The 27,739-nt window shown below is 54.4% G+C and overlaps 10 protein-coding genes across 10 annotated transcripts; 6 read left to right on the top strand and 4 right to left on the bottom strand.

The window, feature by feature from the left end:
• Nucleotides 1-79: 79 nt before the first annotated feature.
• N7482_006609 (nuclear export protein Noc3) lies at nucleotides 80-2,173 on the bottom strand (the record flags this gene model as incomplete). Its single annotated transcript, XM_056688734.1, has 1 exon — nucleotides 80-2,173. One exon carries the CDS (start codon nucleotides 2,171-2,173, stop codon nucleotides 80-82), a length of 2,094 nt encoding a protein of 697 aa, XP_056541163.1.
• A 227-nt stretch (nucleotides 2,174-2,400) lies between these two features.
• On the top strand, nucleotides 2,401-3,379 carry N7482_006610 (ribosome biosynthesis protein NIP7; the record flags this gene model as incomplete). The annotated part of the gene is made up of 7 exons (XM_056688735.1): nucleotides 2,401-2,432; nucleotides 2,490-2,598; nucleotides 2,653-2,733; nucleotides 2,788-2,829; nucleotides 2,904-2,986; nucleotides 3,106-3,280; nucleotides 3,356-3,379. 7 exons carry the CDS (start codon nucleotides 2,401-2,403, stop codon nucleotides 3,377-3,379), a joined length of 546 nt encoding a protein of 181 aa, XP_056541164.1.
• Nucleotides 3,380-4,094: 715 nt separating this feature from the next.
• On the top strand, nucleotides 4,095-5,537 carry N7482_006611 (DCN1 family protein; the record flags this gene model as incomplete). The annotated part of the gene is made up of 4 exons (XM_056688736.1): nucleotides 4,095-4,178; nucleotides 4,290-4,333; nucleotides 4,696-4,998; nucleotides 5,105-5,537. 4 exons carry the CDS (start codon nucleotides 4,095-4,097, stop codon nucleotides 5,535-5,537), a joined length of 864 nt encoding a protein of 287 aa, XP_056541165.1.
• A 624-nt stretch (nucleotides 5,538-6,161) lies between these two features.
• N7482_006612 (Mpv17/PMP22 family protein) lies at nucleotides 6,162-7,128 on the bottom strand (the record flags this gene model as incomplete). The annotated part of the gene is made up of 4 exons (XM_056688737.1): nucleotides 6,162-6,221; nucleotides 6,282-6,548; nucleotides 6,638-6,913; nucleotides 7,009-7,128. 4 exons carry the CDS (start codon nucleotides 7,126-7,128, stop codon nucleotides 6,162-6,164), a joined length of 723 nt encoding a protein of 240 aa, XP_056541166.1.
• A 1,949-nt stretch (nucleotides 7,129-9,077) lies between these two features.
• Nucleotides 9,078-11,453, top strand: N7482_006613 (uncharacterized protein; the record flags this gene model as incomplete). Its single annotated transcript, XM_056688738.1, has 1 exon — nucleotides 9,078-11,453. One exon carries the CDS (start codon nucleotides 9,078-9,080, stop codon nucleotides 11,451-11,453), a length of 2,376 nt encoding a protein of 791 aa, XP_056541167.1.
• An 833-nt stretch (nucleotides 11,454-12,286) lies between these two features.
• N7482_006614 (uncharacterized protein) lies at nucleotides 12,287-13,316 on the top strand (the record flags this gene model as incomplete). The annotated part of the gene is made up of 2 exons (XM_056688739.1): nucleotides 12,287-12,441; nucleotides 12,545-13,316. The coding sequence occupies 2 exons, from the start codon at nucleotides 12,287-12,289 to the stop codon at nucleotides 13,314-13,316; spliced, it is 927 nt and encodes a 308-aa protein (XP_056541168.1).
• Nucleotides 13,317-14,917: 1,601 nt separating this feature from the next.
• On the bottom strand, nucleotides 14,918-15,388 carry N7482_006615 (uncharacterized protein; the record flags this gene model as incomplete). The annotated part of the gene is made up of 1 exon (XM_056688740.1): nucleotides 14,918-15,388. The coding sequence occupies one exon, from the start codon at nucleotides 15,386-15,388 to the stop codon at nucleotides 14,918-14,920; it is 471 nt and encodes a 156-aa protein (XP_056541169.1).
• A 1,187-nt stretch (nucleotides 15,389-16,575) lies between these two features.
• cdc48 (AAA family ATPase CDC48) lies at nucleotides 16,576-19,403 on the top strand (the record flags this gene model as incomplete). Its single annotated transcript, XM_056688741.1, has 6 exons — nucleotides 16,576-16,625; nucleotides 16,686-16,713; nucleotides 16,783-16,838; nucleotides 16,909-17,158; nucleotides 17,260-18,751; nucleotides 18,817-19,403. The coding sequence occupies 6 exons, from the start codon at nucleotides 16,576-16,578 to the stop codon at nucleotides 19,401-19,403; spliced, it is 2,463 nt and encodes an 820-aa protein (XP_056541170.1).
• A 617-nt stretch (nucleotides 19,404-20,020) lies between these two features.
• Nucleotides 20,021-21,625, bottom strand: N7482_006617 (MFS transporter; the record flags this gene model as incomplete). The annotated part of the gene is made up of 1 exon (XM_056688742.1): nucleotides 20,021-21,625. One exon carries the CDS (start codon nucleotides 21,623-21,625, stop codon nucleotides 20,021-20,023), a length of 1,605 nt encoding a protein of 534 aa, XP_056541171.1.
• Nucleotides 21,626-22,970: 1,345 nt separating this feature from the next.
• Nucleotides 22,971-27,632, top strand: N7482_006618 (sister chromatid cohesion factor PDS5; the record flags this gene model as incomplete). The annotated part of the gene is made up of 3 exons (XM_056688743.1): nucleotides 22,971-23,309; nucleotides 23,398-25,071; nucleotides 25,143-27,632. The coding sequence occupies 3 exons, from the start codon at nucleotides 22,971-22,973 to the stop codon at nucleotides 27,630-27,632; spliced, it is 4,503 nt and encodes a 1,500-aa protein (XP_056541172.1).
• Between the last annotated feature and the right edge of the window lie 107 nt (nucleotides 27,633-27,739).

Here is a 27,739-nt window from a genome sequence, read left to right on the forward strand (position 1 = left end):
CAATCGCTTTTGCCATTTACCAAAAAATTCTCAAGTAGAAACATCACGTTCCATTTGTCTATTCACAGAAATATCGCACTCATTTCGTGCCGTTGCCGGTCACCAACTTCTCGATATCAAGCACGGTGTCCCGCACCTGGGGGCAGTAGTGATGACGCAACAGCTCACCTTCCCAGACCGAGCCCGCATAAACATTCGTAGCCTCGACATCAGTCGCATACGCATTGAATACACCGTCTCCCTTCCGCTCGTCTGAGTGCCACAGCGGCGAGATGCGGCGGGCGTGGTGCTTGGATACCTGGCTCATCAGCGACAATGTCGCGAGAGCCGATTTCTCGGGTAGCTGGAGGGAGGTTGTCATGAGGCGCTTGGCGAAAGTGGCCAGTCGGACCGGTGGCGGGTTGCCGTGCGCACGGGAGAGCAGAGCCGACTGGAGGCAGCGGAGGAGCAGAACCATAGGGGTCTGGAAGTTCACCTTGTTCTTTGCTCTGAAACGGGTCGCAGATTGGGCGTAGTCCTCACGGGGACTCGGGTCGGGGAGCCGCAGGGAGGTGCTGGGGTTGAACTCGACGTCGGGGTTGATGGAGAGGGCGTAGAGGGACCGGTAGAGGTGCTTGATGAAGAAACTCAGATCCAGGTGGAGGGTTGTAGCGGCTTTGGCAGCATCCTGTCCTTCGAGCAGGGCAAATGCAGTAACCGTGCAAAGGAGCGTCTCACGGCGGGCGTCCCGTTTTGTGGCTTCGGATACGATGTTGTGTTCCGGTTCTTCCTCATCATCAGAGGCGTCTTCGCCGGCTTGATCAAGTTCATCGCGCTCTGCGTGGCCGATAAGGTCCTTCATGGCCTCCAGGAGATCACCAAAGAAGTCCTGGTTAATGAGATGGGCATACTTCGCCAAACCCTCAAGCACAGGGCCCATCAGGTTGGGAATTCGCTGCTTCAGGATGCGGAAGTAGAGACCAAACACAAGCTTCAGAGTCTCGGCCTGGTTCTTGTCTCTTTCTTCATGGGAGACCAGTGCGTCTGCAACCTTCATATCCTTTTCGACAACCTTGCGTTCCTTCATCACCTTGCGCTCTCGCTTTGTGCGGAACTCGCGCTTCTGCTTCTGCTTCTTGCCGTGAGGAGTATCTTCCTCGGGCTCATCTCGGTCCACCCGGTGATGCGACGCCTTCTTATGGAACTCTCCGAGGAGACGTAGATGGAGGAAAGTATCCAAAACACTCTCGTGGACATTGAACTCGCGTGCCTTCATCATCTTGGACAGAAGGCGGGTCGCTTCCAGAGAAACAATTCCATCATTGTCCTTGGCAAAGATCTCTTCCATGGTTTCCCGACACTTGATGAAATCATCATCCACCTGCTTCCTCGCAAGACGATTGACAAGAATCTTGATCAACTCGCTGCGGAAGTTGAAGTGTGGGACAGCTTGAAGCATGCTGCAAGCACAGTTGATGGCAAGGCTCTTCAAACCAGGGTCGGTCGGCGGATTAAACCGGCCGGGCTTGATTAGGGTTGCTAGCCTCTGGACGTAGTTCTTGTATCCAGAAACCAGACCTTGCTCAAAATTTCGCAGCTTGCGTACTTCCTTCGAATGCTTGCCTGCCATGTCTTCCTCGGTGAGGGGACGAATCCGATAGCCTGGGATGACATCCTTGAAGACGGCGGCCTGCGATGCCAGGGCCAGCTTTTTGACCGTGACAGGCGCATCGGGTTTCTCCACCATGTCGGCCATTGTCTTGAACAGCGCAATGTGCTCCTCGGGGTCCTCATTGATTAGAGTAGCGATGCGAGCCAGGTCCTCCTTCGCTTGCATTATTTGGACCTTCACGGGAATCTTGGGCTTTTTCTCTGCCTCTGCTTCCTCGCTATCATCGTCCTCTCCGGAACCATCCTCCATCTCGTCATCGTCGGTACCCAAGAAGCTGTCGGTTTCCTCCGCCGCATCCTCCGGCTCATTGACTGCGTGAACGAATCCCTCCGAAGTCTTAATGGGTAATCGGGTGCGCTCGTTGTCTTTCTTGTTCGTTTTGCGCGGGCGACGCTCGTAGTCTTGTTCGGCGTCCCACTCGCCGGGGCCACTGTACAACTCGGCATTGCTTTGAGACTCAGGAGCCCCTCCATCGGCGGGAGGGCTGAGACGCCTCCTTTTCACACTCTGGCCGCGAGCCATTCTGTTGGTTTTCGTGGTGTGTTTGCTAATGTTGAAGGCTGGAAAGGCCTGCGGGCGGAAAGCGGACCAGACCATAAAATTTCACGCCAAAACTTTATCTGCCGGACATAATCACACCGCCCAACTTTTTTCTCTGATGAGGGTCAGGAACAGCCTCCGCGAGTCTTGCTGAACCTGGATCAATTCGAACCTCCCCACCCAAGGACAGTCGTTTCATCCCAGCCAACATGCGTGAATTGACAGAGGAAGAAGCCACCGTGTGAGTCCACGTGTTTCTTGAACCAGCATAAACCCTGCTAATACTCTGTGCCACCAGGCTTTTCAAGAAGCTCGCCCATTACACTGGCCGCTCTCTCAATAACTTAATCGCACCCCCAGAAGGCGAGAATTCAGAGCGCCATGTTTTCCGCCTCCAAGGCTCTCGCGTACGGTCAACTCACGGAGATATTGTCTAGTCTCGAGATCTAACTACCATTTAGGTCTTTTACCTTCCTCTCCGACTAGCGAATTTCGCAACTTCCATTCCCCGCGCAAACTTATTATCTGCGGGTACCATTATTGTGAGTCTCTACTCGGCTCTTCATTCCCTCTTCATATCCACTAACGGCTAGCAGGGTAAATTCACGAAGACGATGAAGTTCAGACTTCACATCACCGTACGTCTCCCAGTCTTGTCATCTTGTCCGGTACAGGTCCGTCTGACTAGCATGCTAATGGTGGATTTTGATAGGCTCTATCTGTCATCTCGGGGCACGCCCGGTACAAGGTCTGGATCAAGCCTAACGGAGAAATGCCCTTCTTGTACGGCGGAAAGTAAGTTTTACGCGATCCATCAGACGTAATGCTAAAGCTAACACGCAAAACAGCGCATTAAAGGCCCAGTGAGTTTAATATGATCTATCGAAGGTAATGCACTTGCTGACATACACAAGCGTCGCACGTTGGTCTGAGGATTGTCCTGAGCACTCGGGTGTAGTTGTGTACAGTATGAACGACGAGCCTCTTGGGTTCGGCGTTACAGCGCGCTCCACTGCCGAAGCCAAGAAGCTCGATCCGACCGGTATCGTGGTCTTCCGCCAGGCCGATGCTGGCGAGTATCTGAGAGAGGTAAGAACAAAACACCGACTTGCACATCTAAGCTGTGTTCATATTCGCCTTGAATGGTTGCTAATGCCCTAACAGGAGGATTCCCTGTTCACCACCTAGAAAGGAGATTTCGGCGGCTGGAATCTTGCATGTTGATGTTGGCATACTCGATCTGGGACTGGAGTTTATGGAGTCATTTATATCACGTAAAAAGTGCTTTGTCCGTCTTGACATTGATGTGTGTACCTGGGCTCGGATGGATTGTTTGATCACGACTTGTATTTCAACAAATGTCCGTACAGTCAATCTCCTGCACTTATAATGTATTTATTTCAATTTCTCTTTGGAAAATTTGACTTCAAGTGGCCAGTATGCATGTCCAGTGCTACCTCTCCCTGTCTGGGCAAATTATGGGTTTGGATATACTAGCGCTGTTGTTTTGTTGTAGCGCGCAGTAGCAATTCACAACTGCTCGATACTCGAGTTGCTTCCAGATACGATGTTTTAATAGTCATCTTCATCAGCACAGTTCAATCCTCGAGATTTTCATTAGCCCACGTCCTGTGTTTCTTGCTGTAGTCATTGTGCACACATGTCATGATATGGGGCCTCAGGCAATTATGCTGACTCATCGCTTCTCTAACGTGATGGCCATCATGGAGCCCACCGTCGCAGCGCTGGGAACTTCACTGCTCAAAAGACCTCTCCCCGCTGATATATCTCATCTTTGCCCTTGGCACTCCTCTTATTTGACCCTCGCACCTATTGTATTGCTGCCCATCTCCCCGAAACACGCCCAGCTCACGCAGCGGGGCTCAGATATCACAACCCCACCATGCCACCTTACACGGCGGCGCAGAAGCAGACCATCCAGCAGTTTGTGGCTCTGACGGACACCAAGGACTCAGTGGCTGCTAAGGTATGTGTTCGACTCCGCGCTTCCGGAACATTCCGCAATTTGCGCGCGTACTGTATTATGCAGCAGGATATCTGTCTCGTGACCCGCGCTGTAACTGACGAGACCCTATAGTTCCTGAAAGGCGTGTCATGGAGCCTTGAGCGAGCGGTTGATGCGTGAGTACTGTTCCATGTTTCTGTTACCAAGTCGCTGTGGCACATTCATACATGGAATTGGCTGCTGCTCTCGTTTGGTCTTGAGTGCCTGTTCCGCAGACCGGGTTCTCTGCTGCGCCTCGCCACTTCGCAGAATTTCCTTGGGTGTGGATGGTCATTTGAAAGTTTGCGCTCATATCTTAAGCGAGTGATCATACTCATCTCGATGCCATCTCAATACGGCTGTCGCCTTCCCGAGGACTTTCTACCCAGTGTCCGCGAGTGAACCCTCTCGGCGGACCTTCTAAATCGGAGATGCAATATGCCCAAATATGCATAGCTTTGTACCGGGAACACAGCTAATTCTCTTTCGTCATCTTTAGCTTCTACTCCAATACCGCACACGCCAACCAACAATCATCCCGGCAGTCCGTGGGCCATATCTTCGATGAATACCGAGGTACAATCTCCAACCCCATCGACATATCATCATATACTGACTTCAATCCAGAGAACCCAGCCGACAGTCCTGACACCGTCGGCATCGAAGGTGCGATGAAGTACCTCGGCGACATCGACGTCCAACTGGACGAGGTCACCTGTCTCGGCATCATGGAGCTGTGCAAGTGCCCAGCAATGGGCGAGTTCAACCGGGAGGGCTTCCTGACCGGCTGGAGAGAGGCAGGGTGAGCGCTACCAACACTCCCACATTCACCATACCCCCACCCGAACCAAAACCCGACCAACACCACCCCAAGCTCAAGCTCAAGCATTTCATACTAACATCCGCAGATGCGACACAACTACAAAAATGAGCAGCTACGCTGCGACCCTTCGCGCCAAAATCCCCACAGATGCCGAGCTCTTCCGGCGCGTATACCGGTACTCTTTCCCAATCTCGCGCATGCAAGGCCAGCGCAACCTGCAATTCGACCTCGCCGCCGAGCAGTGGCGGCTCTTCTTCACCGCAGACCGCGGCGGCGTCCCCTGGAACACAGAGAGTACGCCGTGGCTGGACTGGTGGCTCGAGTTCCTGGAGGGCCGTGGCAAGAAGCCTGTGAACAAGGATTTGTGGGAGCAGGTGGAGGTGTTTATGCGGAAGACGCGCGAGGATGAGGCGTTCGGGTGGTGGAGTGCGGATGGGGCGTGGCCTGGGGCGCTGGATGATTTTGTGGCGTTTGTGCAGGGGAAGAGGGGGAAGGGGAGTGAGATGGAGCTCTCGTAAACAGGTGCTATGGGACAAGCTACGCCGTGGCTATGCCATGGTTCGTGGTGGGTTGACGTCCACGGGCCCTTATCGGCTAGTGAGTCCTCTCTGGTAAGGAAAGTACGGAGACATGTGCAATTTTAGCGTGGCTTGTGGATGTACAAAGGATCCGACGTGCCGAAGGAACAGCAGCTGCGTTCTGGAGGCCTATCTCTACCCGGCAAAGAAACCCATGTGCGTAGTACGTACGTTATCAAAGAAGAAAATGCTAGCATATGTGCCGCGTCTCCAAGATCACAGCGACAAGTCTCGTCTTATTTATATATGGGAAGTGAATGGCAAGGCCATTCGTCATAACATTGGGAAGTAACATCAGGGGAGAAAGATATCGGGTGCATGCAACGATGCAAGGATGTGTACATGGAGGGGGAGGGCTTCAAGATCACGGTCAAAACACCGAAGGGCGGAACACCCCAAAAAAACGTGAGATACAAAGGAAAGTGAAATCGGGTCAATTATTGCAGATGCGATCGGCGTTACGAGTCGTGGAGGAGCCAGTGCGTTGGACGCGTGGTGCAGAGCGTGATCCTCCGCCGTATCGAGTTCATGTCATCGGCAGGAGTTTCGCAGACTTGGTCCATTCTAAGGGTAGTCGCCGCGCTTCTCGAACTCGCCGCCGGGCCCACGACGCTGGTCGTAGCGCTGCAATTGGAGTTCAGTATATGTTCATGGCTGTACACGACGATGGGGATAAGTACATACCTTCCGCAGGGCCTCGAGGCGCTTCTTCTTGGTATGAGTGTTGACGTAGGTGCCGATGAAGAAGCCCATGATGTTGAAGAATGGGACCCAAGTGTGCTCGGGCAGGAACTTCTGGGCAAAGGCAAGAGCCAGCGGGGAGGTAATCCAGCTGACCTTCATGACGGGGAAGAAGCCCGCCTTGACGGTGGCGCGGACCTGGTGGAAGGTACGCGCGCCAGCGATGATGGCCATCGAGGTCAGATAGACGCCGTTCTGGATAGGGGAGATCTGCGAAAGAAAAGAGAGGTTATCAGCACGAGTTGTCGCGTCCGGTCGGGGCGGCGACCCGGGAGGTGGAGGAGGTCGGCGATACGTACGATCAGATTGCTGACGAGGATCTGGAGGATCTTCGCCTTCAGGCTGGTGCGACCCGCGAAGATCTTCTGGAGAATGCCGATGAGAACATGGCCCAGCGGCGCGGCAATGAACATGCCATACAGCGACATCTTAGGGATGCGCGAGCTGAAGTAGTGGCCGTGCTTGCCGACATCGTGGGCGAGGACCGAGGCGAGCAGCTCTTGCAGACCGGACAGCACACCGGAGGTGAGCATCTTGGTGCGCAGAGGGTTCTTTTGCAGCTGCTGCAGGTAGGCCTGTGGCGATCCATTCCTCGGCGTTAGTCGGGGCGGTGGTCTCGGTTCTCGAGCGGCCGGGGGGTGGCATTCTCCCGCCTGTCATCTCTACATACCTGGAGATAGCCGGTCTGGGTCTTTCCGCCGGTCAATCGCTCGCCGACGCGGTGCGCCAGGTCCTCGGGCTTGCCGCCCGTCACCGTGCGGAAGGTCTCCTCCTGGAACTTGACAGACATGATGAATGCGAAATGATCGGACCGAGTGGTTGGGGGACGAGTAGCGGACTCGGAATGCCCGATGCGCCTGTCAGCAGGGAGGAAGTTGAGTCAATTGAACAGCAGCCAAATTGGGCGGGCAAGAAGAAGAGGACTGCGATGATAGATATCGCGTGGGAGGAGTGGATGGAGGTGGATGGGAGTGGGGAGCAGGGCGAGAGGGGGGGTGGATGGGACGTGTTTGTTTATGAAGTTGGGGCCCGAGGGGAGTTCGGCGGAAGGCTGGGCTAGCTGGACTGGACTGGCCAGAATGGGCGGGACATCCGAGGCAGCGCGTAGATACGTACCTAGGGCAAGAGTACCGGTATAAAGGGTATAAGAGGGTACTGCAGAGCTGCTAAAATGCGCACAATGGACAGACCGGGACAGACCACAATTGCAGGAACTCTAGACCGCCGCAACTGGGGTAAGGCCGTGTATAAGAGAAGCGGTCGAGAGCTCGGCAGATGGCGATGGGGCTGTCCCCGGCGAGATCCATCGTGCCATTGGCCGAGCCCATCGGAACCCCCCGACGCTCTTCTCCGGTCCTTCCCCCCTAACGCACTGTTGCTAGGGGAATTTGGCCGGACTTACCATGGCGACCATCAACTATATCCCTCGGCAGCAATTAGGGCCGTTCTCCGCATTTCTTCCAAACCAAACCCACCCTCCCCCCACAAACGACAGTCAAAGACTAGCGATTAGGATATGTACTGGTACATATGATTGGTAGAGGCTATCTGGTGTCTCTTTATATTCTTTCTTTGGGTTCTCTGTCCTCAATCCCCCCTGGCTTTTTTCCGATCAAGATCAGTTTGTCCGCCCATGCCGAGGTCATTGCGGCAAGAAACGCCGAGTTACTGTACCGCTTGTCGCATTGTCGCACTGGAAGATGACTGTACAGACTAAAAATACAACCCATGGAGCATTTCTGGTCGAGCGGTTATTTTGCCCATTATATCGCGTTATTACTCTGCTCGGCATTGCACATGTACAAACCTTCTGAGGCCTGGTGTATCAATCGGATCATGCTCGTCCCATTATTCATGAGTTGCCATCGGTCAATTTTTCTATCTTCCCTGCGGCATGTTGAGATCGTAGATTACAGGGTCATAGAGGGGCCATATAATAGCTAGCAGTCCAAAATGCGCCGGATGTAGCTTTTGCCGCTTTCCAACAACTGAACCCAGTAGAAGCAATTTATGATTGTCGAGAGTATGACTGGCCCAGCGACAGGAAGGCTCATGTAGGTGGCCGACTGTCACACCTTGGCCCTAGTCGGATGCATGCCGTTCATGCTTCTCACTTTGTTCGTATCTTTGCCTGCCATGAATGACCTAGGTCTTCAATTTTTCTGATAGGAATTCAAAGATGCCCTACTCCGCGGGTCTGCCGGAGATATCACAAAGAACATGGATCAAAACGGGCCACTGGCCCACATACTCACCATCTATACCCGCCACCGACGGTTGATGGCCCACAGGGCCACGGTTTATACCAAAAGATGATAGTGGGCACACTAAGAGTTCAGAAGGTGATCAAGCAAAGCCGCCTGTAGCACACCTCATAGTTCTCACTGTGCCGTGGAAATGTAGAGATGAGACGGCTTCCCTCCTGGTGCCAGTGCGCGGTGGCGGGAACCGCGCAGCCGCCGCAAAGCACGCTCAACTTCCGTATAGCAACTGATTCGAGGCTGGATGAGGCATTGAAATACGCACCATCTCATGGCGTGACTGTGGGGTCGATTAGTCGGCAGCAAATCCATGAATGCTTCCCACATGTCGCGAGACCTCCCCTCGTCGCCCTCCGGTCTTTCCCTCACTTTCATCCGCCCCAAACGATCTCCTCATCTAGATTTTGCATATCAACCTCGCTCAATTGCGTTAAAACAATCTCTATCGAGTCCCTGATGAGTGAGAACCTTGTTCAAGATGTCTTCCCCTTTGCCGGAACAGTTTGGGCTGCGAGTGCTGTCGCTGGCGGAGGATGACCTCGAGCATGCACCCCAGGCCGAAGACCCCTCGGGCGACATGGTTTCATCTCAATACTTTGAAGCACTCATGTTCCCTGCCACTGATGATTCCCCAAAGCATGATGAGGTGGTGTCAAGCAGCAGTTCCGGAGAAGAAAGCTGGGTGACCGCATCTCCTGGCAAGCCCTACCGGCTAGAAGATGTCAGTCCTAGTCTGGTCGAGCCTCGGGTGCTTCGCAGCGGCGGTGTTGACGAGAGCACAGTCCGTGGGGTAGGCCAGCACTGTGAATATGGTATGGTCCAATCGTCGAGCAAAGATGATGGCGAAGAAGAGTCTCACGCAGTGGCCGTCAACGAGGATATCGCGGAGCATCCAGCCACTCAGCCAATTGACATCCCCTTTGGCGATGGAGTGTCGCGCTGGTCCAGCAGCAGCAGCAGCAGCAGCAGCAGCAATGACACGGTCATTCATACCACTGAGAATGAACAGCCTGAAGAGGTCTTTTGGATGGATGAAGATATCATTAGCTGTGAGGAACAAGAGGTGTTTGATCGGACAATGGCCCAACTCATGGCGAGCGAGTCCATCGAGAAAATGGAGGATCATGGTAAGGGCCATCATGGTGATAGTGAGGATCGAGGTGAGCCGGCAGGTCCCAGCAGTTCGAATGACATCTTCAGAGGGCATCCACACCCTTTGAGAAGTCACCTCGTTACCCCAGCAGACGACGACAACGACGACGACCTTCCTGTCGACCGCACTCACACTCTCTCTTCCTCTTCTGACCTCACCCCACGTCGCCCTCTCCCTCGTCGACCTCACCAGTTGGCCCCCCTGCGTTTCCCTCTTGCTTCCTCTTCTGAAAGACACACTTGCACCAGTGTTGACCCTTTTATTCGCCCGAATCGCCCACTCCCAGGTCAGACTCACCCTTTGTTTCACCTCCATCATCCCTCTGAGGCTATTCCCAGCCTTTCCTCAGCTGGAGAGGACCTAAACCATCTGTCCGTCCACATATCCTCTGTTTCTGGCGAGGGTCGTTCGTTTTCACGCGACCATCACCATCGTCTCACCCCGACGGCCGAAGAAACGGTCGTAGTGCATCAAGAAAACATCGACGACTCCGAGAGCGAGACGAGTCGCAGCAGCAAAATGGAGGGGCGTATCCCTCAAACTACTCCGGCAGACGAAGCCATGCAACCCGGTGATTACGACACTAGCGTCCAGGATAACAACCTGGAGATCATCGACGGCTTGATCGAGTACGCCTCTTACGATCTTGAGTACGGCACCGAGCCTGAGGTACCAACCAGGGGGCCACCTGTGGCATGCCGGCCAATCCTTCCACCTGGCAGCCCAGAAGACACCAGAGAGCAGCGTTACACGCCTCGCTCGGGTCCATTCTGCACCCACGAGACACTGCTGCGAAGTTGGGCCCTGGCCTCCACCTTTAAATGCCAGAAGTGTGGCAATACTGCCCGGTGGCTCTGGACGTGTACAGCAGACACGCCAGACAACTCACCTTTTGATTCCCACCCTGAGCCAGTCCGCCGAGACGTAAGCATCCTCGCGCCGTGGATGCAGAAGGCGATCGCCAAGGGCGAGTATACCGAGGCGCAGGTGGAGAAGCTGTTAGACCAGAAGGTCAAGGTACTAGAGCTCGCAGCACAAGAGCGGTGCCGAGCCACCCAGCAACAGGCAGGAGGATCGACGGGAATTGCGGACGCGGCAGGCGAGGCATGGCTTGCATCGGCAACCGGCAGCAGAGCACGGCAGCCTACCGACAACGACGACAGCGGCCTAAGCACTTCTGGCGAGGCCATCATTACCAGCCCGCCAGAGGCACTCAGCAGAGCTACAATTTGCCGTCTGCTCGTCTGCGCTTACTGCTACCCGCGGTGTATCGAGCAGGGATGGGGGAGCATCGATGCCATCGTCAACGGGCCCTACATCGAGTCACCTCGGATTCCAGAATACCTGACCCGACCGATCTCGGATGCCACCACGCTGCGTGCGATGAACGAGCACTGCCGGCACTGGAACTGGACCCCCGAGTTCCAGCAGTGGTGGGACGAGAACCGGTTCACGGGAGGGCACGACCTCCTTCCTGTGCTGTTGACGGCCGAGATGATGGGGATTCCCCAGGCGGACTTCACCCAGTTGGTGCGGCACATCATCCACCGCGCCATGACCTACCCCGAGATGGGACAATTCCTCAACTGGATCGGTCCGCAATCCCTATCGCAAATATCCCACATCTTCAGCACCGACCCTGGCTCCCTTCCTGCTCCCCAGCCAAATACGGTTGCGGAGGTCAGCTTCCAGCCCCTGTAGGAGGAGAAGAGTTAGGGTGAGTCGGTTGTGGTTTCTCGCTGGGATTATCTCGATGGGGTTGGCGGCTTAACAATGAACCATCAACTTCATCGGGAAAATACGCGGTCATCCAGCGCCCTACTTGACATGCTGCTTCGGCAGTATGCTTCGAACCAGGGCCCACATGCACCCAGTCCACAGCCGGTGAACCCCAGGTGCTGATCCAATCGCCCGATGCCCCCGAAGCAGACATATTCAATAATTTACGGGTGGTGAAGGGTACGCAACAGTCTGCTAAGGGTAAGCTGAAGGTGCGATGAGGCGTCCTGGTGATCGGTGGTAAGAGATGCTTGGGAGATTTGCCCTCACACACGCCTAGCCGGGGTATGAGGACTTCTGGTCGTCAATTGGAGGAGACGAAAGGGAGAGTCGGAGAGTGATGCGAAGGGACTGCACCCCGCCATTACGAATATCGCCGCCGGTCGCGAGAAAAAAGAACCAAAAAAAAGGCAGCACAACAAAAGTCCGCCGGCACCAGTACATCAAGAACAGAGCGGCGGATGAGTATACGAGAGCACAAGAGCACAATCAGAACGACAAGTCGCCGAGGATCCACGGCTGACAGGAAGTGGGGCGCCCTAACCCGCGCGAAGGCGGCCGCCGAACGAGGCAGTCCGAACCTTCTTCTCCCCGTGAGGGCCGTGGCAGCGCCGAGCCTCGGTTGCTTACCGCGGGTCACAACGCGCGCGATCTCCGTCGTAAGCGCCATCTTTTGTGTTTCATCTTCTCGTCATTCCTTAATATTAGAAAAAGCTGGTCTTTCTCATTCTCACGCCCCTCACCCACCTTAAACGATGGCGGACCCTGAGCATCCTCCCGACACCTCCAAAGCAGCGGATCACGTTCAGCATGTGGGGAAGAGCCCGATAGCCGCGGGGAAATCGGCTACACAGCAACAGGTGATGGCGACGTTGACAGCGGTGGATGTAACCATTCGGCGGCTAGATCTGTAAGTACATTCTTTCCCGGTATGTCGGGCTGGTCGGTTTGCGCATTATTTGCGATCCGACGCAGTTCTGGTTTGGGTATCGCCCGCTGACCCGACGCCGCAGTCTCCTGTCCACCGCCGGCGGGCAAGAGAGAGTACTGGCGACGGTGAATTACGTCGCGTCAATCCTCCACCATCTCTGCGCCTCAATGCCATGGATCGCAGTTCAAACACGACTCCGCCTTCTCGCGCGGTTGAAAGGCCGCGCCGCATCACCAGCCGGCAAAACCGGCCAAACCGCCTCGAAATGGGCGTCCCTGTCATCGCTCGCCTCGGAGACCCGATGCAACCTCCGCTTGTTCGGCCTGCTTCCACTGTGGATTTGGGGCTCGGAGACGCTCAAGTCGCCGCCTGCCGACCCCATCATCCACGCCCTGACAGCCCTCCAAGTCATCTCGAACGTCATCTACCAATTTCTCGAGAACGTGGCCTACCTGGCCTCCAAGGGTGTGGTGTCGAAGCGGTTCGTTGACAAGTACGGCGGGATCGACAAATGGTACATCTGGAGCACCCGCGGATGGTTCGGGCACATCTTCTTTGAATTCTTCGTGCTCTGGCGGCAGCATATCCTCCGGAAACGACGCCTTGCGACCCAGCGCACGGCGGCCGGCAACATCGAAACGAAGGAGATTAAAGCGGAGGATAAGGAAGCCCTTCGCCTGGAGATCCGCTCGTGGCGCAAGAGCCTTGTCAACAACACCATCTGGGCTCCGTTGTGTTTGCACTGGTGTCTCGAAAAGGGGATTGGCATCCCGGAGAGCCTGACCGGGCTCATCAGTTTCATGGCCGGCGCCTGGAGTCTGCATGACCACTGGGCTGGTACAGCCAAGGCATGATTGCGCAAATTCTTGTTCATTGTCTAGACCTGCATTTTCATTTGTTCGAATATACCATTTCTTTTTTCTTTCTCAATGCAGGAACTTCTCGGCTTGTGTGACCTTATCATGCATGTAAATGAATTCTTTCAATACTGTAGGATCTTGCAATGCTTTGTCCTTGGGAGACTTTCAGTTCGGTGCCGGTCAACTCGGCGAGGAACGCCTCGTCCATGTAGCCGCCGATGCTTAACCTAGACCACACAACCAAGTCAAATAGATATGTCGATGTTGTAGAAACTCATCACCATTCAAAATCTCCTCAAAATAGCAATGGCACTCCCCGTCTACGCGGTCGAATCTCGCGACAACGGCCTCTCCCTGCCTCCGCACTCTTTTAATCGCGGCAAACTGTACTATGTAACAGGGCTTCCTCACCAGAATGACCGACGACCCTCGAGAAAGTGGAGACGCAGCGCTCCTGCCCGAGCCCATCCCAGGCTTAAAGAGAAGCAAATCGCGACCATCGCTCGGCAGGACCTGGCTAAATTCGAGAACAAGTGCTATCTTGCAGGCACTTCGCCGCGCGCTCAAGTCTCATTGGCGGCATAAAATTGGATCCGTGGCGTCCGTGCCTTGTCGCTGTGGGGAATGGTAGGCGGACGTGGAGAGGCTGGCGGTTGAAAAGGGTATCCTCACGCGATAGGGCAGAACGGGGGTTGTTGGGGTTGACGTAATGGATGAGGGTTTCTTTCGGCGGTTTATCAATACAAATTGTTGGAAGAGATTTATTTTCGTCTTTATGAGATCGGGTATCTTGCCATTTCCTGGTTTGTTTGCAAGGTGCCATGCAATGTAAATTGCTCGAGGGCTCACAGCCTTGGGACATATAATTTCCTATATTTGTCGACCTCCTCAATTGAAGTAAGAACAATCCTTCAATTCGGATTACTATGCTCACGAACAAACCAAGACGATTCCCACAATAATGCTCCACAGATCGTGATAGAGAAGCCTATATCTTTCTGATCCCCCTGGCGAGTTTCCTCCACTTCACAGCACTTATTCCCTCTCAAAATTTTAGCTCAGACAGCAGAAGTGTTATTCAAGGCAGCAGCAGTGATACTATTGACGAGAGATTTGAGGTTGACGGTGTATCCCTCATTACGTTGCTTAAGTGGCCTGTAGAGCCGCAAACAGGAGCTCGATAGCATTGGCTATTACAGTCCCAATGCTGGTTTATCCAGGGGCCACTCTCGATCCAAAAAGATCCATTTCTCCAACGCATGCGGTCACCCTCTAATATTAATGGTTAGCTAACCCATTCCTACGGAAACGGTTCAAACAACGATTTCCTCATTTTCAACCGAAACATCCCTGCCGCCCTATCGCCTCTGGTATCCGTGCTTAGGGGCAAATCCATCAACTATTTGACACGAAGAGGAAAAATTCATTGGCATATAATGCTCACCGTGAGGCAAACTAGAACTTGGCATCAAGATAGAATCGTTTCCACAAAGACTAGATTCTCCTACAGATTTCTCCTGATTTGTATGTATCGGCTTGCTATTTGCTTTGCAGACGGGCCTCGTCGGCTAATGCCATGTTGTCTCCGTGTCCAATTATACAATTTCGTAGTCGTCACTACTGGGATTGGAAATAGGGCCACGCTCGGAGCGGCAAGACTTGGCCCAAGTATCATTCCCCAACTTTTCCTTTTCTGAGTCAAGGACGTCGTTTGCAGATCTGTATATCGACTCTTTGATGGTCCCGTAAAAGGAGCTAATAACGAATTTGGTGGGCTCCCAAAAGGTAGACTCGATGGGGATTAAGCCATCCACAGATCCCGACCACACAAACACACCCGCGTCAATCACGGCGAACTTGTGCTTGCACGTGAGTTCCGCTTGAATAATCTTAAGGTGCGTGAGGCCGGACTCCAATTCGGAGATGCCATTCCGTTTGCTCTCATCCAGGTTGAACACCAACATACCGTCGACGGCGGATGCAGAATCGTCCGAAGGAGCAATCACGGGAGTGCTGTCCTCGCTGATCTGGTAGAGCTTGTACCCATACAGAACGGCTTTGGTCATGTACTTGTCCTGGGGTATGTCTTGGGCGAGTCGGTGTAGTATTTCAGGACTGTAGGGAGCATAAGAGCCCCATAAACGAAGCGGGGCGAGCAGCCGGGCCGCTGAACGAAACGATCCACTTGTTCATGCGAGAAGATATTGGCTCGGGCCGCCTGGAAGTCTCCGGGGAGCTTCATAGCTGGCACCCTATATTGCTCTTTTGATATAATTTCGTTCTGGACGAAAGAAAGGTTCAGGCGGCTGGAAAGGCGCGGATGCGTAGGTAGATCTGCGGTAGACAGGAATAGATGAACTAGAAGCGGTGGGAAACGAGAAGCACATTTGAGTTGGGAAAGCGTAGTGTTGAACGAAAAGATCAATCTCCATGGGGCTGGTCTTGTTAAAGATCGACATTCATGAATCTCGGACGTCAAGGACTCATTCGCCTCAGTTCCAGCTTGAAGGTGAATAGAATAGAATGGGTGAAGTACACTGAATGGGGCGGGATGTAGATTAAAAATCAATCAAGCCATTTTCCAGGTGTAAATGAAGCGAGCATTGTCCGATTTGATAAGATGCAAATCTCAGTACAGAATAGCTGTGACAAAGACCGTCCTTGGGGGAGTATATACCATAGACGGCGGCTTCTGTTTGAGCAGATGAACCGTGGACCAAACCGAGGGCCACCAGGGGCCTTATAGCGGCTCCCATGGACAGGACAAACGTAGGTGATTTGCCCGGGTTGGACTAGCTGCAGTAAACTATACCAACTTAGTTCATTTGAGGCTCTTGCCCGTCACCCAGGCGATCTCAGGTGATCTCCGCCACTAAGCCCACCCGAGCACCCCGACACCCGCTTCAGGCACTCAGGCACTCAGGCATCCAAAATCGACCAACTTCCATCAGATTCGCTGGTGGCGGACGGGCAGCTGACATAAGCCTCGGACCGGAGCTTAAGTCATCACATATCGTCACTCACTGACCACTCTACGGGTACCTGTGAAGCTCAACACCACACCTCGCACATCTCCTCCCGCCGTCAGGTTCGCTCGCTGATCTGCCGGTTCTCCATTTTCCTATCTCTGTCTTCGATTTATTTGATCTACTATCCCACTAGCTCGAGCTGATCTGCTCGCTTGTGGACACCTGGACCTTTCCCGTTCTCCAAGCTCGGCTTCCATCACCGTCACAACCTCAGATCCTTCACGATGTCTGCGGAACCCGATCACACTCACGAGAAGAAGAGGGTTAACCTCCAGTATGTTCATTGCTGCGCAGACCGTGATTGATGGCTCTTTGCTAACTACCGAACCTAAAGGGACGCCTCGGGCGCCGAGAAGAAGGATGTCAGTTGGACCCCCAACCAACAACCAGCCACCCTAGCAATTCCCCAATAGCTGACAGAATATCAACAGGAGCTCGATACCGCCACTGCCATTCTCAAGAAGAAGAAGAAGCCCAACTCGTTGATGTAAGAAAGCCCTCCGGTTTGGCATCCTGCCATTGCCGAGGAAAGGAAGCTGACGGCTCTTCCATCACAGTGTGACCGATGCCGTGAACGACGACAACTCAGTTATCGCTCTTTCAAACAACACCATGGAAACTCTTCAGCTTTTCCGGGGTGATACAGTTCTGGTCAAGGGCAAGAAGCGCAAGGACACTGTGCTGATTGTCCTGGCCGATGATGATCTCGATGACGGCAGTGCCCGCATCAACCGGGTTGTGCGCCACAACCTCCGTGTCAAGCATGGCGACATCATCACTGTCCACCCTTGCCCCGATATTAAATATGTATGTCTAGCGAGAGCTTGGGACGAGCTCCTACGCTTCCTTGGTCTTTTCCCATCGCGCAAGAAATCACTTACTAACCTCTTTTACCTTTGGTAATATAGGCCAAGCGCATCGCCGTCCTCCCCATTGCCGATACCATTGAGGGTCTCACCGGCTCCCTCTTCGATGTCTACCTTGCTCCTTATTTCCGTGAAGCCTACCGTCCTCTGAGAATCTCGGATACCTTCACCGTTCGAGGTGGTATGCGACAGGTGGAATTCAAGGTGGTCGAGGTCGACCCTCCCGAGTATGGTATTGTTGCACAGGACACAATTATTCACTGCGAGGGTGAGCCCATCCAAAGAGAGGATGAGGAGGGCAACCTCAACGAGGTTGGCTACGATGATATTGGTGGCTGCCGGAAACAGATGGCTCAGATCCGTGAACTGGTTGAGCTGCCCCTCCGCCACCCCCAGCTCTTCAAGTCCATCGGTATCAAGCCGCCTCGTGGTATTCTCATGTACGGTCCTCCGGGTACTGGTAAGACCCTGATGGCCCGTGCTGTCGCCAACGAGACCGGCGCTTTCTTCTTCCTTATCAACGGTCCTGAAATCATGTCCAAGATGGCCGGTGAGTCCGAGTCCAACCTTCGCAAGGCCTTCGAGGAGGCCGAGAAGAACTCCCCTGCCATCATCTTCATCGACGAGATCGACTCGATCGCCCCCAAGCGTGAGAAGACCAACGGTGAGGTCGAGCGCCGCGTCGTCTCCCAACTCCTGACTCTCATGGACGGCATGAAGGCCCGCTCCAATGTCGTTGTTATGGCCGCCACCAACCGCCCTAACTCCATCGACCCTGCTCTCCGTCGTTTCGGCCGTTTCGACCGTGAGGTCGACATTGGCATTCCCGACCCCACTGGCCGTCTGGAGATCATGCAGATCCACACTAAGAACATGAAGCTGGGTGAGGATGTTGATCTGGAGACCATCGCTGCCGAGACCCACGGTTACGTCGGTTCGGATCTGGCCTCTCTCTGCTCTGAGGCTGCCATGCAACAGATCCGTGAGAAGATGGATCTGATTGATTTGGACGAGGACACCATCGACGCCGAGGTCCTCGATTCTCTTGGTGTCACCATGGAGAACTTCCGCTACGCCCTGGGTGTCTCCAACCCCTCGGCTCTGCGCGAAGTTGCCGTTGTCGAGGTCCCCAACGTCCGCTGGGACGACATTGGTGGTCTCGAGGAGGTCAAGCGCGAGCTTATCGAGTCTGTCCAGTACCCCGTGGACCACCCCGAGAAGTTCCAGAAGTTCGGTCTCTCGCCTTCTCGTGGTGTTCTGTTCTATGGCCCCCCTGGTACCGGTAAGACCATGTTGGCCAAGGCCGTCGCCAACGAGTGTGCTGCCAACTTCATCTCCGTCAAGGGTCCTGAGCTTCTGAGCATGTGGTTCGGTGAATCTGAGAGCAACATCCGTGATATCTTCGACAAGGCCCGTGCTGCTGCTCCTTGCGTCGTCTTCCTGGATGAGCTGGACTCCATTGCCAAGTCTCGTGGTGGCTCTGTTGGTGATGCTGGTGGTGCTTCTGACCGTGTTGTCAACCAGCTTCTGACTGGTGAGTTTTTCCCAGCTAGCTATAAAGTAGTCAACCGTCATGAACTTGTACTAATAAACCTGCAGAGATGGATGGTATGACCTCCAAGAAGAACGTTTTCGTCATTGGTGCTACCAACCGTCCCGAGCAGCTGGACGCTGCCTTAGTCCGTCCCGGCCGTCTTGATACCCTGGTCTACGTTCCCCTGCCCGATCAGGAGTCCCGTGAAGGTATCCTCAGGGCCCAGCTGCGCAAGACCCCTGTTGCCGGCGATGTCGACATCCCCTTCATTGCCAGCAAGACCCACGGCTTCTCTGGTGCCGATCTTGGATTCGTGACCCAGCGAGCCGTCAAGCTTGCCATCAAGGAGGCCATCTCGATTGATATTGAGCGCACCAAGGCCCGCGAGGCTGCTGGCGAGGATGTCACCATGGGCGATGAGGATGCTGAAGAGGAGGATCCCGTCCCCGAGCTGACCCGCGCCCACTTCGAGGAGGCCATGAAGACTGCTCGCCGCTCCGTCAGCGATGTCGAGATCCGCCGCTACGAGGCCTTCGCCCAGAGCCTGAAGAACTCCGGTGCCAGCAGCTTCTTCCGCTTCCCGGGTGCCGGTGAGGTTGAGAACAACGACACCTTCGGCGAAGCCGGTAATGATGACAGCCTCTACGACTAAATGGGTTCTTGATATTCCCCCGCGGGTTCGCGATTTGTGCTTTTCTTTTTCCTTAACAGGCCGTTCAGAACGTTCTTGGCCGGGGCTTTATCCTGCGCTGAAGATTCATCATGGGTAGATCGTGTTTTTCTGATGGCTGGGGGCCTTGCTTGAGATATGGACTGCCAGGTTCTTCCCTTTGATGTGTTATTCCTTGCCCTTTCCCTCATACAATGTGCCATAATAGCCATGCAAGAGAAATCTTTACGTTGAACGGTGCTTTCCTTTCGTGATCCCCTCCAGTTACCAAGTAGTGGTGGTAGTGGTGGTTGCAGTGGGCATGGGTGCAAGCGTAGCAGTCCTATCTTCCGCTTGGGCTTGATTGTACAAGAGGGCCATTCCTGGTTATGTCCCGATAAACTAACTGGCTTAGGGCTTTGCTAAAAGGACTCCATAATGTATGAGAGGCATTAAGGTATCATTAGATCTATTACATATGCACGTAAGCTCTAAATCGTTAAGAGGAATGCAGCGCCAGAAAACAACGATGGCAAAGAGGCCCTAACTCCAACTGTGCAAGAGGCGATGAGCATCACTATATCAGCCTCACCGGAGCATGTACCCCAAAAACAAAAACATTAGAACTTAGGACTGAAGCGGCTCATAGCACGAATCTTAGCGCCATAGACGAAGAATAGGATGGGAATAGGAATCATCGCGGCGGTAATGAAACCCAGCACGCTGGAGGCCCAGTCGACACCCAGGTTGGTGTACATCTGGGTTGCGAAGAGGGGGAACGCACCGCCGAGCACAGAACGAATCAGAGTGTTCGCTGCAATGGCAGAGTTGGCAAACATCATGTACACATCGATGATGTAGTTCAGCCCCTGCATGAAAATAACCAGGATGCCCAGGCCGATGGGCACACCGGCAATTACCTGCGGCGCCCAGTGGATGTGCGGGCTGGAGGTCCACCCGAACCAGAAGAGGCCGATAGGCAGCAAGACGGAGGCGATCATCATGGGCACGAGACGCTCCTCGGGGACGACTCTGCCGTGCTTGGCCAGTTTGCGGGCGAAGCGGGTCTTGGTGGTGTAGATAATCAGGGCAGCGCCGCAGATAACACCGATCATGATGCCGATGAAGGGGAGGGCGGCGACGCCCAAGCTCTTCCAGCCGCGCACTTCGTTGAACGAAATGGGGTAGGCTTCGAAGAAGAGGTAGAGGATGCCGTAGACCAAGGCCAAGTAGATGGTCATGCAGGCGAGGATTGGCTCCAGGGCGAGCATCTTGAAGGGGCGCAGCAGGTACTTCTGGCCGATCTCGGCGAAGGTCGGCTCGTGTTCGTCGAGGAAGGAGTGTAAAGCCCAGTTCTTGGTCTCCCGGCGCAGGCGGGCCGCACGTAGCTGCAGGAGCTTGGGGGAGTAGGTCTCGGGGACGATGATGAGGGCGATCAGGCCGAAGAAAGATGAGGCGATCAGAGTGATCCAGGCAGTCCAGCGCCAGCCCAGATATGAGTCGGTAATGAAGCCACCGACAATGGGGCCGAGGACGGGGCCCAGGAAGGTGGCTGAGCTGAACATGGCGATGGCGATGGCGCGGTCCACGGGGTCCCAAATGTCAGCCATGGCGCCTCCCACGACAGCGAGAGGGGAGCAACCAAAGACCCCGACTAGGAATCGGCAAACCATGATGGTTTGAAGGTTCTGCGCAACGGCCACCGGGATCTGAAAGATGGCGAAGATGATATAGCCCGAGAACAGCGGCAGACGACGTCCGTACAATTCACTCAACGGGGCCCAGAAGAGAGGACCCAATGCGAAGCCGAAAACGGTCAGACTTGTTCCCAAAATCATGACTTCAGTCGACACGCCGAACTCCTTGGAAGTCACCAGCGTTGCGGTCGAGAAGACACTGCTAGAAAAGGTGACCCAAATCGTCATCAAGGACATGGTCACTGTGATGAGCCATTTGCGAGGGCGCGGGAAGTTCTGTGGGTTCTCGGGATCGTCAGGTCCATCCCATTCGATGAGATTTGGGTCCTTCTCAATGGACTTCTCTGGTAGTGGTGGGTTCTGTGCAGTCTCAACGTCGGTCTCGTTGTCGTTGCCATCCTGGAGATTGTACGAGGTCTCCTTGGCTGCAGCTTCGGTGTCCACATCCGGTTGGTTCGCAGGCTCGCGATGCTCCATACTGAGGCGGGGAGTAGTCGCGGTAGAATCAAATTGTTGATTGATGGCCATTTCGCACAAGCTCTCTGGGACTATGGTGGACAATAGTAGATAGAGATGCGTGGACGGCCCAACGCTGTAGATAGATTGACAGGAGTATGTGCTATATCAACGCAGTTTCCCACAACAAATGACGTATTTGGTGTCACTGACCAGGAGGATGGGATCCTCTAGGCAGGTGGACATGGCTCAGACTTTAAGCACCACACAATTGCCCTCCCTCGTGGGTGGTCCAGAGGACGTCCGAAGCTAACAGAAAATCTCGGGGGCAGACCCATCAGGTTGGCTGGAACCAAATCTCAGCGGCCATTACGGAGTACAGGCTCCACTCTGCCCAAGGAGGCTCCGTCTAGAACTCATTGAGCCCGACGACGCGAGCAGGTACGCCGATTACTGAAGCTCAGGCCGCGTGCCGGTCTTCCGATATACCGGGGCTCGAGCTGTTCCGTCTGCAAGGCGCCAGCTCGCGCGTTGCAGCTAAAACGTGGAATCGGCATGTTACTCATATTTGGGCTCACTTATGGTTCCTAGCGGGCGAATAGCGGGAACAGCAGTGTAAAGCTTTTTGCCGCCAGGGTCCAAATTCCGGGTGTCGCCACAGGCCGGTGAAAAAAGCTCGTTGGCGGGCGTTTCGGGGTCGGTCTTCGGTGGGCCCGAACAACCGAGTAGATCGCTTGGACAGATGCCGTGCTCCCCAGAAAACAGGCTCTTGATCTGATAGTCATCATTATGATTCTGACTCATGGTGTCTTATGTCCTTATGTCCGAATGACCGGACTGACCCTCGGTACGGAGGATATCAATTAGTAAATCCGAGCCCCACGTCGTGGGGTCCGTCTGGCTCCCTTCTCCGCGACGGCTCGGATATATAGCTGTGAAAATGCCGAGGCGGTTTGTTCGTTTGCATGACCATGGTTCACTGCAGTATCTTCCTGGCCTCGGCAGATGGTACATGTCGTTTCGGTTTTGTTTGACTGGCTAGGACCCCTAGTCGAGCTGAAGGTGCTGAAGACGTTGCAAAAGGTACGACATACGGGTGCTAATCTTAGAGCCACCTTGGTACGAGGTACTCATGCTGTCGAATGGAATTTTCCGGTTTCTGGTCAGATCATGCACAAAATAGCCGAAGTAGAACAGTCGGATCTTGGGAATGATATACTGAAATGCTTTCCTCGAAATATTCTCTCTCATAAAATCCTTGGAGTAATCATGAAGTCCCTGCCATGACGGTCTTTGGTAGGGCAGACGCGATCCCGTGCGACGCGTCGCCGGGCGGTCAACCTCCACTCTCCACCCTTTTTACACCGCGTCGACTCTCCCACCTCCCACATAGTCCCATGTGAGCGTCGTTTCCGTCATGCCTTCGCGCACTCGCCAAGGTCCTGCCGATGAGGCTGAGGAGGAGACTGGCCTTCGCAGCCTGGCCTTCAACCAGCCGCTCTCCTGGCGCGTGGGGCGCTCCGCCATCCCCATCGCAGATCTCCTCGAACGGTTGCAGTCGCTCGCCCAGGAACTTCGCAAGCTCGAACAGGAGGAAATCGACAAGGAATCTCTCACCAAAGTCTCGCAGGAGCTCGCCAGTGCGCACTTGCTGGCGCATAAGGATAAGGGAGTGAGGGCGTGGGCCACGTGCTGCATCGTTGACGTCTTGCGACTCTGCGCGCCAGACGCGCCTTTCACGAGAAATCAGCTCAAGGTGCGTTCGATTAGACAATTGAGGATGCGAATACCGGACACCATTTCGATGGAATGGATGTGCGCTGACACCGTGATTTAATTGTTAGGATATCTTCACATGCATCGTCACCTCCATCATCCCCGCACTGGCCGATCCAGCTAACGCCTACAATGCGCAACACATCTACGTCTTGGGTTCACTCGCCGAGGTCAAGAGTATTGTTCTCATGACAGATCTGGACCACCCTGACTCGCTCATCGTTCCCCTATTCACCGGCTGCTTCGACCTAGTCTCGGGGTCGTCCAAAGCCTCGACCGGCGAAGAAGTCGCAAAGGGCGTAGAGTTTGATATGACTCGGCTCCTGGTGACAGTCATCGACGAAACGCCAGTTCTGGCTGCGGAAGTTGTGGACACAATCGTGGCACAATTCTTGCGGGTTGACCCTCGGGTGCTGGACAACCGCAAGAAGAGCCGTCGGGCCGACACACCAGTCGACACCAAGCAGGATACCCTCCTGTTGAAGGATTACCCCCCAGCCTACAACATGGCCAAGGCCATTTGCCAGGCTTGTCCCGAGCGAATGACGAGCCACATCAGCCAATACTTCAACAACGTCATTATCGATGCGTCCGCCCCGGTCAATCAAGCAAATGGTTCCAAAGGCAGCTCCCGCAAACCGAACCTCGATGACTCCGATGAGGAGGGAGAGGATATCATGGAATTGAGCAAGGCGCATCGTTTGATCCGAGAGCTGTGGCGCGCCTGCCCGGAGGTCTTGCAGAACGTCATCCCGCAGGTTGAAGCCGAATTGTCTGCGGAATCTGTCGCTCTGCGGCTGCTGGCCACGCAAACTATCGGAGACCTCGCGGCGGGCATTGGCGTTGCTGGACCTCCTCCGCCTCCACCTATGGACCCCGCGGCATACCCACCTGTCACGCTGGAGGAATATACGCAGACCATCACTCAGCCCAGCGTCCTTCTCACACCGGTCTCCCCCAAGCCCTTTTCTCAAGTGCACGTCTCAGCCTACGAGGCCTTCCTGAGCCGAAGACTTGACAAGACCCCTTCGGTGCGCGCTGCATGGGCCACTGTGGTGGGTCGGATCTTGCTGACTTCTGCCGGAGGTTCTGGTTTAAGTGAGAATGAGGAACAATCGCTTATGGAGAGCCTTGCCTCGATGCTCCGCGATGCCGACGAGAAAGTTCGTGTCGCTGCAGTCAATACCGTCGGACAGTTTGGATTATCCCACGTCGTTCACAAGCTGGGTATGAAGGGCGGCTGCTCTACCGAGAACTCGATACTTGCGATCCTCGCAGAGCGAGTCAAGGATCGTAAGCCACAGGTCCGTGAGCATGCGATGAAAATTCTTGCCCGTATGTGGGCAGTTGCAGCTGGCGAAATTGAGCAGAATACGGAGCCTGTTGTGTCTCTATTGAAGGACGCGCCATCCAAGATTTTTGATGCTTTCTACACCAACGACCAGGAGATCCATATTTTGATTGACCGTGTCCTGTTCGAAACCCTTCTCCCTCTCAGTTATCCCCCTATCAAGTCGAAGCTGTCTCGGTCCGCGTCGAACCAATCACAAAAGCAAAAGGATAGCCAGGCCTCTGAGGCCGACCAAGAAAATGATGTTGATAAGATCCGTGTCCGTCGAATTCTTACATTGCTCCGAGGCCTGGATGAGAAGGCGCGCCGAGTGTTCTTTGTCATGCTCGCGCGTCAGTTGTCCATGAGATCAGCGATGACGCTCTATCTGGAGGCATGTGAGAAGTACAATGTGAGTATTTCTGCGTTTTGCTTGCTCCGAGCTATTAATCGGAATGCGACCACTAACAGTAGACCAATCAGGGTGGTGTTATCGATAAAGACGAGGACCAGGTCAAGGCCCAGCTGTCGAGGATCATTGACTCGCTGTCCAAAACTTTCCCGGATGCGTCGCGTGCATCGGCGGATTTGTGGAAATTTGCGAAGGTCCATGACCGCCGCAGTTACCAGCTAATTCGCTTTGCTATGGCCGCTGTCAGTGATTATCGTACTGTGATCAAGGCTATCAGAGAACTTCAGCGACGTGCACAGAGCGCCAACAACTCCCCTCTCCTCGAAACCATCACACCTCTGCTGTATCGCTCCGGCTCGCTGATCTTCAATCGGAGTCACATCCCGGCCATCATGAGCCTCTCTCGAACCGACGAGAATGGTTTGGCCAACGCCGCACAGGAGATGCTCAAACAAATCTCCTCTCAAAACCCGGAGGTCTTGGAGGCACAAGTCCAAGAAATGTGCAAGGACCTCGAGGCACAAGCCCCGAAGGCAAACACTCCTGGCGATGCTAGTACTGAGGAGATTCTCAAGGCTTGTGCTGGCTTTGCTAAGAAACTCCCGGCCAAACTTCCCAGAGAACGCAAGTTTTTCCAGGCCCTTACCAACTATGCCCTGTATAGTACCTCCCCCGCGTCTGCTAAGCATGCTGTCTCTATTCTCATGGCTACCGCGGACCGAAAGGAAATGTATGCAAAGGATCTTGTGCAAAAATGCGTCAAAAAGTGGACCTATGGCTCTGACCACTTCCTCACTCGCCTCGCTGCCCTGTCCCAGCTGAACCTTCTTGCGCCAAGGGAAGCAGACGAAGAGAATGACGCGATTATTTCCATTGCCATCAACCAGATCCTTCTGACCAACCGCGCCCCTGAGAAAGACCCCGAATACGTCTGGTCTGAGACCACAGATGAGGAAACTCAAGCTAAAGAGTGGGCGCTCAAGATCATTGTTAACCGCCTTCGAGCCAAGGACGGATCGGATGGGGACGATGACTTCCGTGCGCATGCCGAGCCTGTCTATGACATTTTAAACAAACTGGTTGCAGGCGAAGGTGAATTGTCTGAGAAAAAGGACACCCCAGCGAGCCAAAAATCGCGCCTTCGCCTTCTCGCTGCCAAGTCCCTCGTCAAGCTGTGTGCTTCCAGGGTTCTGTGCGACCAGCTGCTTACTCCAACAAACTTTAATTCGATTGCCTTGATGGCCCAGGATCGCCTTCTTCAGGTGCGGAGTGCGTTTATCAATCATCTAAAGAAGAAATTGGTGCAACGGTCACACTTGGGTCAGCGCTGGTACATTATTCCCTGTCTGCTTGCTTTCGAGCCCAGCAAGACCTTGAAGGAAAGTACGCTCACTTGGCTGCGATCGCGGGCCGCCTTTTACTCTCAGCAGGCCCAGGCAAGTGGGAAGCGCACTGAGCAAACAATGGTGATGGAATTGATCTTCTCGCGTCTTCTGTCCCTGCTTGCTTACCACCCTGACTACCCCTCTGATGAGCTTGATGAATCGACGAGGCTTGGTGATCTGAGCGACTTTGCCCAGTACATCATCTACTATCTTACTGCCGTGGCCAACGAGCACAACATATCTCTGATTTTCCACGTCGCCCAGCGCGTCAAGCAATTCCGTGACGGCATCACCAAGTCCGATGAGGTCTCGACTCGCCTCCACACTTTGTCCGACCTAGCTCAGGGCGTGATCAGACGCTTTGCCGACATCTATTCTCAACAACACAAGTTTGGCGGCGGTAGCAGCGGCGCAACGAACATCTTGCAAACCTATCCTGGCAAGATGGGTGTTCCCGGCTCACTTTTCGCCTCCATGTCCAGCCACCGCGAGGCCCAAGATGTCGCAGACAAGAATTTCCTCCCCGATGAGATTGACGATCTGCTTGACCGCGTGGTGCGGACTGCGATGAAGCCCAAGAGCTCTTCTCACAGTACACATAACAGCTCCGTCAAGAAGCGCAAGCCCGAGTCTCTTGATGCGAACCGCAGCTCGTCTGCATCTAAGAAGGCCCGCAAATCCACATCTGCCCGCCCACCCCGCAAATCAACGTCCTCAGTCGGTGCCGATCCGTCGATGAAGTCCGCCAGACGCAAGCGGACGGGCGATGACGAATGGCCGTCTGATGGTGGCTCCGAAGACGAAAAGCCCAAATCTACCTCAGCCCGCCGGCGTAGTAGCCGCGGAACCGTTAAGCAAGGAGTCAGCTATGCTGACAAGGACAGCGATGAGGACGATGAGGAGATGCAGCAGTGGAATAAGGCCCAGGAGGCTGGACAAAACGACGATGAAGGGGAAGTGGAAGACTCGGACGAGGAGATGCCGGATGACGATGATGAAGACAACGATCAAGACAAGGAAAAGGCCGAGGAGGAGGCCAGCGAGAAAGAAAACTCGCCTCCAATCCCGCCAAAGCGTGGCCTTAAGGCGAAGGCGGCCGAGGTAAAGAGCAACCGTCGTGCAAAGCAGCCGGCCACAACGACATTGCCGACGCGCCGTTCCTCGCGTCGGGGATGATAGGGGTGGTTTTTCTTTCCAACACCAGCTATACAGAATATGTGCCCTCTTTTTCTTCCTTCCAATGTCCTCCTCCCACCTTCAACGCTTTTCTGTTTCGTTCGTGT

Source organism: Penicillium canariense (genome assembly GCF_028826845.1).
Source record: "Penicillium canariense strain IBT 26290 chromosome Unknown utg000004l_segment0_segment0, whole genome shotgun sequence".
Classification (NCBI taxonomy): Eukaryota; Fungi; Ascomycota; class Eurotiomycetes; order Eurotiales; family Aspergillaceae; genus Penicillium; species Penicillium canariense.